Here is a 13,876-nt window from a genome sequence, read left to right as displayed (position 1 = left end):
CTCGCATGCGTAATCCAGATTCAAAATTAAGTCAATGTAGCAAAGTATGAGTAGCAATTGAAGTCACAAGAAATTACTCTTTCCATGTAGTTTAGTTCAAACATTCTTTGTTGTCATTGTGACATACACATTATACCAGTGGTTCCCAACATGGGCGATATCGCCCCCCAGGGGGCGATTTGGCGGTCTATAGGGGGGCGAAATGATAAAGGAGGCGACAGGGGACGAAAATGTACAAAGGGGGCGACGGGGGGAGAAAATAGCGAGGGGGGCGATAGGGGGGGGCGATGACGCGTCGAAACGGCTGACCTTTTTTTGTTTGTTTTTAGTCAACACACAGAAATTTAGTTACAAAAGTGTGTCAAATTAGACATCGAACCGAAAAGTTTACATTTTTTTTAGTCATCCCGCCGGTGATTACAGTTTGTATGCCCAATTTTCGGTACACAAAATGTTGGGGGCGATGATCGGTGTCGAACTTGAAAAGGGGGCGATGGGTCGAAAAAGGTTGGGAACCACTGCATTATACGGTCTGTGTTTCTAATTGTTACGTGATACGTTTCCAAATCCCTAATTCGTAAAACAAATCAATCAGTGCTCGCGATTACTATATGTCAAAAAAGGAAGCCGAAAGCTGAAAATCAAAGATGGTTGAGAGCACCAAATATTTGTATACTGGAGTCAGAGGTAAACCTTTTAGTTTGCGACGAGCATGTCGCCGAGATTAATGATTTTAATTAAAGTCGGTATTATGACAAAACACAAAGACAGACAGTCGGTCAACGGCAGGCGAATTTCAGAAAAACTGTATGCTTCGCTCAACATCATGGCTATTTAAGCTGCACAAGTGCACACTTCTCGGAAAGCAGCGACCAAGACAATAAGCTTTTCCCTATCCCTAATATATGTCACTGCAGTGGTTCTCGAACCAGCATCTGGAGGGGGCGCAAAACCGAGGTTGGATGAAATTTATTTTCGCGCTCTGCGCGATTACCTCCAGCTCATAGTTATTGCTATGTATTATTGCTACGACTTTCATATTTCAGAATTCTCCCATCAACAACCATCAACTTGCATGCCATCAAAATACCGGTTGGGATTGCTAGCATTCTGGTTGCTCGTTTTAATATTTTGTGATATTATGATAAGGGTTGCGCGAAATTTTTCACTATCATAAAGGTAGTCGTGCCTAAAAAAGTTTGAGAACCACTGTTTTAGTGTCTTATAGTAGAACGTAGGTTTAAAGTAGGGGTGAGCAATCTTTTCAGCTCGCGGGCGGCATTCACCATTGGAATCCACTCACGGGCCGCACTACATCAAATTGGACTACTAAAAGCAAATTAAATATTGTTCTTTGATTATATAGTGACTGATAACATGGAAATATTATATTTGTATTTGTATATTTAAAGCGAACCAAACATTGATTTGATGAAAACATACACGCTTCAGCAACATTGACGAGACTTTATATGCATTGTCAAAATTAGGGATGAATGTCGGTAGTACCAATTAGGGGATATTTAGAACTCCAGATATCCCTGTCCCGATTCAGAGAACTGGTTTTAAATTTGAGTCTGTCAGTAGCCATCTGTTCATAAATTTGCTGCTTGTACTTTTGGTTTAACTCCAGGCAGGACCGAAACAGAACTGCGGGAGCCCCCCCCCAAAAAAAAACGTTGGTCTTGACTCCCCCCCCCCTCATAGGATGAAAAACCATACTTCTGGGGCGGGACTCACGCAATGTTGTTTCGGTCCTGCCGAATTCTATAATTCATGATTGAATCGGTCAATAATATCGGAATTGCATATATATTGCTATCAACTTTTATCTTTTCTCTGCCAACGTAATCGGATTTACCGTTAAAGCTGAGTGAGGTGTTGTCTTGGCAAATGTAGCCCGTAATTAATAATTAAACATATTCGGGTGGGCCCGTTGGTATAATGACTTCGTTACATCATGTTATTTTGCGACCTCCTCTCTGATATGTCAAAAGATATTGAAATCGCCAAAACGTAGCCTGCTAAACTATAAAAGTCGCTCCACGATTTCATATTGGTCTTTCTTCACCAGAAAATAATTTTCACTACTGGATGACATTTGTCTTGTAGGGTTCAGATTGCCAGGACACGAACATTTGACGCCAGCCATTTAGACGCCTATGGTCAATTATACATATCGCAGTGCTTTTCGGCCTAAGTTTTCTTGCTGTCGATCGTTCTGGCACAATTGTCGGAGTCGCATGTTACAGGGCCTAAAATTCACATGTGATCGTGCGTCAATGTACGGTAATGGCCAACAACGATATGGCCATTTCTATAAATCATGCGTGTTTTTCTTTTGGAAACGGTGCCCAATAAGCAATTTTATTTGGCGACAATAAATCACGCGTAGCGCGGAAAAAGCTGAATCAAGTTTGATAAATTTTCACAAAAATACTTCCTAAATTAATGTTCATTCACGAAATAGTTTTGGGCCCCCTTCGAGCTCCCCACCCAATTGGGGTGTTTGTTGCGCGGCAGTTACGGTCTTGACTCCAGGACAAAAAATGCTGACAGCATCATAACCATGTTACCTTTAAATACGCTTCTACAATATATAAATATTATATATATAAATACGAATCGTATTTATTCATAAAAAGAACGAATCTACCTACCAGATTCGTGAATCGGTTTATCCAAGTACAGCATAAAATGTATTAAACGTGCTCGTTAGGGTTGTTCAGAACTGACCGACTTTCAAAAAGTCCAGGTTTTCAGTCCGATTCCCATGCCTTATACCTTAAAACCATATTCTGGCTACTTTTTTTGTAACTCGTCCCCTGCATCCGTGTGCACATTGAGCTGGAAGAATAGCAGCTGAAAATAGGGGATTCCCCTAAAATCTGAGTGTCACGATTTTACCTAGCCTAGTTAAAGTGACATATAACATGGATTTATGCAGCTGTTGCGGTTTGGAGGGCTACAAAACCCCACTATATAAGGCATTGCTAGTTCAGGATATCATTTCCATGTCCCACACTGCCTTAGAACTGCTCAAAACTACCTAAAACTGATAGTCATTTTGTTTGATCACATATCCTACACCCCTCAAACCTACCCGACACTGTTCATCAATTTCCTGGATCCCCATGTGGAAGAATACAACTATAGATGTAACATCCACTCACAGCCACATTATAAACATCACAGGAAACGAAAAAATAAAGCAAAGAAAGAGATCAACTTGGCAAAATATTACATAAATCAGGTGGATGAAATGGTTGCTTTCGAGAAATCTGCATATCTCTTCCGGTGATCTTCCAGCAGTGTTGGGATGACTCGAGTCATGACTTGACTCGAGTCAGACTCGAGTCAACATTTTCGTATGACTTGACTTGACTCGAGTCACTTTGCAAAAATGACTTGACTTGACTTGACTTGACTCGGCGCTTCAAAAATGTCAATTGACTCGTGACTCGGAGCAAAATTTACGAGTCAATTTCAAGTCATCAACTGAACGGTCTCGATTAAATCACCCTTTTTTTATGTATGTTCGGATTGTTCTCGATACGCCGATGTCACTTGTGAGCAGGGTTAGTTCGGATATCGATAATTTTCACTATCTGGATAACGGATATATCCGGATATTTGGAATTTATCTAACCGGTTAACCGGATAATAACTGCTCAGTGAGACGATCGATTCCACGAGGTCTGGATGAAAAACGTATCGCGAAATCATTACACAGCGTTATTGTAGACTTATACGTACACGCGCAGTACGAGCGAACAGGAGAAAAACCACGCAAATTTAATGTTCACTGCTTTTGCAACGCCCTCCATATAAAGCACAATCCAGCATCTTGTAACCGGGACCGGAATTTTGTAGCAAAGAGTCCACATGCATTGAATACTCTTTCAGCTTCCACAGAAGTGGGATGAATAGTAAGCAGCGCTTCGTAGAGTGTCTAAAGTTTGGCAGGTCGTTTCCCGGAAACTTTAACGACTTAACATTCCTTTTTTACCATTCTTCTGTTTAGGTTTGGAGTACAGGACGAGTAGTTGATACTGGAATTGATGACCAGTGATACCTGTCTATAATTCCACCGTGAGAAATTCACGTGATCAGGCACACAGTCAGCCGATAATTAGGGAGGGGGTGTTTGAAATAAAATGAGGGGGTTTCGATTTTTTTCGAATTAAATATCAGCGGAAATCAATTATGCTCGCATGCACGCGCGCTCATCTTTGCGAACATTCGATGTGTTCCGTTTCGCGATGTCACTCTAAAAATTGCTAATCAGAATACACTTAATGGGATATCGTCACCAAGCCATCGAGAGATAGGAGCCAACGCATGCTAGGTCCGAGATGTGATGGTTAGGCCAGCGATAATATCGTGAGCACCAAGCCAATGCAGATGCGATTGTGCAGGTCAGCGATGGAATAGTGTGCACAGTGCACAGGGCTTATTGCAGATGCGATTCTTCAATTCAGCGGAATTATAGGCTTGTTGGAGACGCGATAAATCAGGCCAGAGACGATAGCCGAGTGCGCGGCGATCAATGACCTAATTTAACGATTCTCAGCGGGAGATCGCGTCGTGTTACATTGTGCAATACGCACAGACGCATCTCCCTAAGTGGCAACACGTTCGTCGCTAATCGGTCGAGCGCAACATTGAATACGACTTATTGAAGCTTACTATTGAAGCTTACTATTGCAACGGTACTCCTTTATCCGGTTAACCGGCCGAATTATATCCGGATATCAGATATTTTAAAAACCCTCGGTTAACCGGTTAACCGGTTAACCGTTATCCGGATAATCCAACCCTACTTGTGAGGGCAACCAGTCATTTACTGATTGCAAATTGACCGCAAACGAAACGATCACAACTTCCGTTGTCGTAGCAGTAGTCGATTAATCCAATAGCAAGGTATCTTTGTTTCTCGATGCTCAGTACGCAGCGCCCACCTTTACCAACCCTCTGGTATAATTTCAATCGGACGAACATCGTTTATGTGTTTATATTCTCGCAGGTGTGTAGATGGGTAGTGTAGGCTACTGTAACATATCAATTTGTTACGACTTCTCGAGGCTTCGTATTCTATCCTCTATTTTGGTTGATAATAACAGACTGTAGCATGTATCTATACGCAGCAGTTACTCAAGTATTTTATTAGCAGCTCTAAGTGTGCGTGAGCGATACAGCGCCTTTTTGCATGTATATTTAACTTTATATTTGTAATTTGATGCAACATAAAAGTTCAATTAATCTGTCTTCCACCCAGTTAGCAAAATTAAATGACTTTGCATCATCACTCATACTTCGAAAATCCAATTTGACTTGAATCGTGACTTGACCCGTGACTTGACTTGACTTGACTCGACTTGACTCGACTTGACTCGAGTCACCTCCAAAAAACGAGTGACTTGACTTGACTCAAGTCACCTTCGAAAATCAATTGACTTGACTTGACTCGAGTCAAAATGTGTAATGACTCGAGATGACTCGTGACTCGAAGGTAGTGACTTGATCCCAACACTGTCTTCCAGAGCAAGCTTATAGGAGGCTCGCTCGCTGTTTTTTGTCATCCGTTATGAACGCAGCATAGTCGGTATTCAATTTTACCATACGCTCTGCTACCTCATTAACTACTTCAACAGTATTCACAAATTCTTGAGCAGTCACGAAATCCGGATCAGTATGCCATTCCGAAACTGGAAGACTCAACCAATCATGTTCCACATGTATAGCATCAAATAGAAACCACGATTCTGGCCCAATCAAATCGACCATACTCATTGACTCAGACACAGAGTCAGAGATCCGACTGAGAGGCGGCATACCTCTGCGAAATTTTCCAGGGATTGGCATTTTAAGCAATTTAGCAGCCATCGCTTCCTTCAGTTTGTCAGGAATCTTCGGATAAGCCGAGAACATGGTAAAGACCACCATTTCCTCAGTTAGATACCAATGATGTTTTCGCAATTTCTTGTATGCCACATCAGCAACAGTGAGATCGCATATTGAAAAGCTTTTCATGTCATGAAGAAATTTGAGATCATTCCAAGGTGCGTCACATGCAATACCAGTTTTCAACCAAGCTGGAACATAAAACAAAGCAATGAATGTATTGATTCGTTCCAACTTTTCAATGAACTCCTCAGAATAGTCCATTTGCTCACTCCACATGAACATTTTTTGACAGTACAGGACTTGACTCATTCATCTAGCGCTATGAGTAGCACCAGGCTTACGAAAACGATGATCAACATTTGTCATCCAAAATCGCCAAGGTGCCAGTTGCACATTCTCTGTAGTCATCTCTTATCAAGATTTCTTTCTGCTTTCCATCATTGGGTTTCATCAGTGGAATTATTTCTTGCTTTGCTTCATCAGCTTTCATCGCCAACCAGCTGCCTTCAATGAACTTCAGCGTTTTATAGCTTCTTGATTTATCAATATGTTTCCACTTCTTCTTGAAGGTTTTAACATCCTGTTTTCAGGGCCTGTGGTTGTCGATCCAAACAAACACTTCCAAACCTCTCGAATGACCAGTTCATAAATATGATGGCGACAGGCATTGTAGAACAATTTCCTGTTAATCAATTCGTCAAGTAACGGAACCGCACCTTTGTTTTTACCAGTGTTTGAGGATGTTGTGTCAAACACAAGAGCTCTAACAGATTTTGTTCAATTCCAAAGTTCCAGCAGTTCAAATGATGCATCAGCCTGTGCTTTTCCTGTAGCACTTTCCGACTATGCTGCGTTCATAACGGATGACAAAAAACAGCGAGCGAGCTTCCTACACGCTGTGGAAGATCACCGGAAGAGATATGCAGATTTCTCGAAAGCAACCATTTCATCCACCTGATTTATGTAATATTTTGCCAAGTTGATCTCTTTCTTTGCCTTATTTTTTTCTTTTCCTGTGATGTTTATTATGTGGCTGTGAGTGGATGTTACATTTACAGTTGTATTCTTGCACATGGGGATTCAGGAAATTGATGAACAGTGCCGGGTAGGTTTGAGGGGTGTAGGATATGTGATCCAACAAAATGACTATCAGTTTTAGGTAGTTTTGAGCAGTTCTAAGGCAGTGGGGGACATGGAAATGATATCCTGAACTAGCAATGCCTTATATAGTGGGGTTTTGTAGCACTCCAAACCGCAACAGCTGCATAAATCCATGTGATATGTCACTTTAACTAGGCTAGGTAAAATCGTGACACTCAGATTTTAGGGGAATCCCCTATTTTCAGCTGCTATTCTTCCAGCTCAATGTGCACACGGATGTAGGGGACGAGTTACAAAAAAAAGTAGCCAGAATATGTTTTTAAGGTATAAGGCATGGGAATCGGACTGAAAACCGTGACTTTTTGAAAGTCGGTCAATTCTGAACAACCCTAGTGCTCGTGTTTCCAATCTTATATGACACATGTGGTCCGAACTAAGTCATTCACCTTCTGTGATGTTTAGCAATGAAAAGCTTTCAAAATACATGGACCATAGCGCAATCAATAAAATTAAAAAAAAACTATGGTAAGAATACAACTTATCATTATCATGTTGAAATATATGAAGAAAAAGTTTAATTCAGTACCCACAGTAATTTGATTTTTTTACGCATTTTATCAATATTTCTGCAACGTTTATTGAGGCTTTCGTGGGCCGTACAGAACGGTGTTGCTGGCCGCATGCGGACCGCGGGACGCAATTTGCCCACCCCTGGTTTAAATAGAGTTTAAAATGTATCATGTTTATATTGTTCCGAATCATGACGAGAAATAAATATTTTTTTAAAATTAAACGTCACTTTCTCATTACCTAATATCGACACATTCACTAAGCAGCATTGATCAACAATGTAATTTAGAAATAAAATATTAAAATACGCTGCAGAATATTGCTAAAAAGATCACACGGCCCGCTAACGTATTTTAAACTTTTCATGTGGCCCGCGGAGAAAAATAATTGCCCACCCATGCCCTAGGGTGTACGAAACACGCGGTTGAAGAGCCCTGTACCAAAGTACGTATCGTAACCCTACCAAAGGCAATTTACGGCACCCTTTATACTGCTGGTATCAATCAAAAGTTGCGGCGGTACTGATCACGAAAATATAAATTTGATTCCTCTCGTGGCCCTCTTGTGGCCCAAAATACAAAATTCGACGTTGATTTGGTTTTTCCAAATTCATATTCTCGCGATCAGTGCCGAACAGGGCTATGGAGTCGGAGTCGAAGTTACGTTAAATATTTGTGACGTCATGGCTTAACAAAAAACATAAAAACAATGTTTTAAATGAGGGCCTTGTTTTAAACATGTTTGTTTTAAATTGATTTTTGTTTTAAATGCAACCCTAGCTATAAGTATGTGCTTGGGAATCAAAACAACGAATAACTTCTAGTTGTAAAATGATGGTAGATATCAAAACACAGTGAACATTTAACCATAACCGCCAACCTGCTAGCTGCTGGTTTTACCCACCGCACTCATTTCGAGGGTTTAAATCCCACCATTGCCACTATATATAATATTATCACCGGCGCCACGCACTGAATACAAGTTAACCTCCAACGCGCATTCACTTCTCCGCAGCCCACACCTCATGACCCCAAAACACAATCACGCGAATAAATGGCTGTGGTCATTCAAGCTTATCGTAGTACCACAACTACTGGACCAACGACATCAACGATCCATTGTTATATGGTGGTGACTATTCTATACTCATATCGTTACTGCTCTCATAGTCTGCAGTTTATTGTTTTAGATAGGGAGTGAGTTAAGTCCATAATGCTGTTATCGAGAGTGGTGATACGAAAAATAATAAAATCCTTGAAAACAGATAATATCACACGTCCTGCAAGCCCATGTAGTAGCCCTTCCAAATCCAGAAGTCCCTGAAACCATAAATGATTGAGCCATGTGATTTGTCTATCCCTAAACGCACCGACCCTACCGTCCTATTCCACACTCACGTGCGCCTGACGTGCACCATAAATTCCATTGATAACAAGGAAGATTCTCGAAAACTGGGATTCCGCACCGTTTTAGTGTATAGAGTGAGTGATGGGTGGCTTTGGGGTATGGAATCTATCATGCGTGAGATTGCATTTTACTATTTTCTAAATTCTCACAAGGTAAATGTGAAAACTGTGAAAATTGATGGCTTGGGTAGTCGTTTGTTCCATCCTTCATCCGTGAAAAATCAAATTCACGCCAGGATTAGAGTCATTGCTGTAAATAAAATAACTGCAGGCCTACTTACCGATATTTGCTGTTCTTCTAATTTCATCAATATCACTACGCAGTTGCAGTGTGTCTTAAAGAAATGTTGATCTCATTATCAATATCGTTTCTTTCTTTTCAGAGCGATAAAACTTTCCGTTTTAGTAGCAATATTGATGCAATATTAACGAGGTTATAAAATATAGCGGTATAACTATTCAACATATGGGTGCCAAACATGTATGACAAACATCCCGGATATATATAACGCCATGAAAGAGCCGCCATCTTACTGGGATTTGAAAACGTCAATAGAACTCGGTATCTGAATACAAATACAAGTACTGATTATAATCGATGAATACCTGACGACAAATCGCACTTCGGACTTCGAATAAACTTTATCAAGCACAATATTCCTGTTATGGAAATCCTGCTTGTGCTTGGGCCCTCTCTTATAGTCTCACAGAGTCTATACTATTACCTACCATTGGAATTCTTTTCTTGAAGTTGCTGATATTTTGCATCAAGATCCATATATCCTGAAATAAAACGGGAATGCTCACTGCGACTTCATACCCATGCGTCATATGAGGTCTCAGAATTTCAGGTATTCGAGTTTTGCGATACATCATGTATGTGAGACATTTTCATTTTTAACGGGATTTAACATTATGATTTGTCTATGTTGGTCTTGAATTCAATAATTATTATTTTTCAATACTATTGCTAGGGTTGCATTTAAAACAATGCCTTTAAAAAAACATTTTTTTAAATGTTGTAATATTATGCCATAATTATGTAAATTTACTTTTCAAAAACATCCGGTATGAGCTGACGGCGTGCACCATAAATTCCATTTATAACAATGAAGATTCTCTAAAACTGGGATTCCGCACCTTTTTAGTGTGTAGAGTGAGTAATCGATGGTTTTGAGGTATGAGATCTTTCACGCGTGAAATTGCATTTTACTATTTTATAAATTCTCACAAGTTAAATGTGAGAACTGTTAGAATTGATGGCTTAGTTAGTCATTCATTTCATCCCCGATCGGCGAAAAATCAAATTCATTACAGGATTAGGGTCATTGGCGTAAATAAAATAACTGCACTTACCGGTATTTGCTGTTCTTCCAATTTCCTCAATATCGTTACGCAGCTGCAGTGTGTCTTAAAGAAAAGTTGATTCCAACATCAGCATCGATTCTTTCTTTTCAGAGCGATAAATCTTATTGATTCCATCTTCGTTGCAAAATTAATGCAATATCAACGAGGTGATAAAATATAGCGGTAGGCCTATTCTTATCCAACATATGGTTGCCAAACATGTTTGATAAACATCCTGTATATATACAACGCCAGGAAAGAGCCGTCATCTCGCTGGTATTAGAAAACGTCAGCAGAATTCGGTGCCTGGCTACAAATACAACTACTGACTATAATTGATGAATACATGGTGACAAGTTGCACGTTCATAGCGAAAAGATTCATGAATTCGAATAAATTTCATGAAGTACACAATATTCATGTTGTGCAAATCAAGCTCATGCAAGACCCTCGCTTATAGTCCGATTGAGTCTTGGCTCAAACGTACCAGACCAAGCATCATTAGAAACTCTTTTCGTTGGCCTCTAATCATTTAAACGTGGCACTTCTGCGGGCCGCAGGTTGCACAATGTACACCCTAGTTTAACATATAGTCATTGAAGTGTTATCGATTTATGTTATGTAAGTCTTGTTTTACGAGAGGTAACGCTAAAACATGCATCGCGACACTAAAAAATATCCCTAGACTTCTAGTGTCTATCGTAATGCGGGTATGATACTATACAACCTTCTGTGGCTCATGACAGTTACCGTGTGAGCAATGTTTTTTTATGTTCACTGATTTTTCAAACTATTACCTACCATTATAATTCTTTTCTTGAAGTTGCTGATATTTTGCATCAAGGTCCACATATCCCGAAATTTGAATTGGAAGGAATACTCACTACGACTCCGTACCAGGGCTGTGGAGACGGAGTCGGTGGAGTCGGAGTTCGGCTAATTTTTCGCTTAATTTTAGTACGCCTTGGATTCGAAGTCGTGGGAAAATACTGACTGGAGTCGCGGTTGGAGTTTGTGAAAATGACCCTGACTCCGACTCAAACTTTTTTATTATGAAAACAAACGCATTCAAAGGTATATTTGAATTACTGATAATACATAAAATAGGATTTTATGTATCATTAATCACTGTTATTAGTAACGATATTGACAAAATTGGATATTATTTGCAAATTGTTATTCAGTTGCATAGAGGAAGAAAATTGCAATATCCATCTTCGCGATGCAGTCATAAATCGATGCAATTTTCGGAATTATACCATGGTACTGTGACAGAGTAAATACATCGTCTAGGCAGGGGTTCTCAACCTGGGGGGGCGCGCCCCCCTTGGGGGGTGCGGGAAGCTCTCAGTGGGGCGCGAGAAATTGACCACGTCTGTATGAATTCTGACTAAGAATGTGCTTCACAATCATTCTGAGAAGACGATTGTTAAAGATTAAACTTATTTCGTATTCAAGAAATCTCGCCAAATTCTAATTCCAGCAGTCGCGCTCAACGGAGTATAGGCTGATTTCAACTTCATTTGAGCAAATTTTTGATATTCTTTGAAAATTTGGAGCAATTCCCACAAGTTTGGGGAAATTTGTCAGAAATGTTAAAGACTCAACAACTGGAATGCGGATTCAAACTGGGCGTAAGACATACCATATCCATACTATTAGATCAGGGAAGGGCAACCTGTTGCTGTAGATGGGAATTTGTGTGACCGTCGACACCTAATTCAATTAGTCTGTGCGGGCATCCGTGGACATGCAAATTGAAATTACGAATTCACTGACTTTTTGAGAGATTTTAATTAATCTTGAAATTTTCTTCACATTCCGCGCAATTCAACATAACTTGATTTTTCGATTTTAATATAGTAGCGCCCTTCTCACTCTGAGCCGGAATCGTGTGCTCCTCACGAAAGAAATTTGTTTATGGTACATTTGGACGATTTTAATATATTTCGACTACCGATACAATCGACAATCCTGATCGGGGGTCAGGAAATAACAGCATGCAACCAAGTGACTAATAAAATTTGGCCCACCCGAAGATGCATTATCATTTATACCTTGCCCTAAATTTTCAAAAGCACTCCCTCATTGAACCCTACCGGTGTATCTGATCACATGGGCTAAAAGAGGATAAATATTTGATAATAATATGTGATACTGCTACTATTAATTACGGAATTCATTCGTGACTCTGAAAAATTTTCGAGCTCGGCGCGACAATAAACAATCCCAGCATCTATTCATAACATTGCGACTCGGCTTTTGTTAAAAGTATAATAGTCCGAACTCCGGAGTTCACCGGCAATGGATCTGGATATGAACAGATTAGGTATTTTGCGTTCAGTTGGTTCATTACGGCTATGCCCTGGAATGCGGCCTTGGGCTACATAAGTAATCGAAATGGGCCGTGATTAGCAAAAAGGTTGCCTACCTCTGTATTAGATGATGTGCTCTTTTAGACATGACGAAAAGTGTAGGGGGGGGTCGGGGGGGGGACGCAACTATTTTCGACCATCCCCAAGGGGGGGGGGGATGTCCAAAAAGGTTGAGAACCGCTGGTCTAGGGTTTTGTAAAATTGATGTACATATAACCAAACGCTGATTTCCCACTTGACAAAATTAAAATGATTTGCTGTGTATCTCAGTTGCTTGGGTCGGGCAAATGATTAAGAAAGACTGCAAGTCCTATTCTTTGAATACTCGCCTAAGGGCATGTAGATATATGTTATTTGACTACTTCCTAAATTTGGTTTCTGACCAATGTTTCTTAGTTGTGAGAGTGTGCGTGCTTGTATTCAGTGTAGTGTGCAATGAGAAAATAGGTAAGTTCCATCTCTCTATTAGTTGCTGACTCATGCACAAGAGCTACACTTCGATTGTTTTATCTACATTTTCATTATACAGGATTGGATATATGTCATGCGTGAATGATCATACATATAAGGGTATTAGAGAGTCCATGTTATAAAAACTTATAAAGAGAAAAAAAAAAGGATATTCAGAAATGCATTTTTCCATGTTAATTGCATATTGTATAATTCGAGCTGTGTCACTATGAAGCAATTTTGCATGTCAATTGGTCATACTGTTGTAGTAGGGGTTGTCTTGAGAAAATAGTCGGAGTCGGAGCCGGAGTAGGTACGTTTAAACACTCAGGAGTCAGAGTCAGAGTCGGTTCGTTGAAAATGTGTGGAGTTGGAGACGGTATAATGAGAATGCCAGGAGTCGGGTCGGATTGGGATTCGGCGGTAAAATTTACCGAATCCGCAGTCCTGCTTCCTACCCATGCTTCATATGAGGTCTCAGAGTTTTAGGTATTTATTGAAAATTATATTTCTCACGAGTGGTAGGCTATATTACCTGATCTCAGTGCTAATCCGTTTAGCGTGGTTCTAGGTGAGACGTTAGTGATTTCGTTCAACCATGACTTCCATATACTATGGGTATGGCGTACGGCGTCATTGACTGTACCCAATTTTCCGTTAAGATGACAGTGATCTCCAACGAGTTACATTTCCTCAAGTGTCCAAATGATCTCACGAACG

The 13,876-nt window shown here is 40.2% G+C and overlaps 1 protein-coding gene and 1 long non-coding RNA gene across 4 annotated transcripts in view; one reads left to right on the top strand and one right to left on the bottom strand.

Annotated features, from left to right (window-relative positions):
• The window catches only part of LOC145442999 (uncharacterized), a 445,110-nt gene that overhangs the window by 30,587 nt on the left and 400,647 nt on the right, over positions 1-13,876 (top strand). The window lies entirely within an intron of this gene.
• The window catches only part of LOC145442870 (uncharacterized), a 50,311-nt gene that overhangs the window by 21,077 nt on the left and 15,358 nt on the right, over positions 1-13,876 (bottom strand). For all 3 annotated transcript variants that reach the window (XM_080320903.1, XM_080320905.1, XM_080320904.1), the window contains 3 exons: positions 10,341-10,394; positions 9,714-9,767; positions 9,266-9,319 (listed from right to left, as the gene is read on the bottom strand). In XM_080320903.1, the coding sequence (XP_080177029.1) occupies positions 9,266-9,319; positions 9,714-9,767; positions 10,341-10,394 (162 nt within the window). The remainder of the gene's footprint in view (positions 1-9,265; positions 9,320-9,713; positions 9,768-10,340; positions 10,395-13,876) is intronic.

This window comes from Botryllus schlosseri, chromosome 7, assembly GCF_051294905.1.
Source record: "Botryllus schlosseri isolate E-star chromosome 7, Bs_hap1, whole genome shotgun sequence".
In the NCBI taxonomy this organism is placed as follows: domain Eukaryota; kingdom Metazoa; phylum Chordata; class Ascidiacea; order Stolidobranchia; family Styelidae; genus Botryllus; species Botryllus schlosseri.
This window is presented reverse-complemented; position numbering and strand designations above follow the sequence as displayed.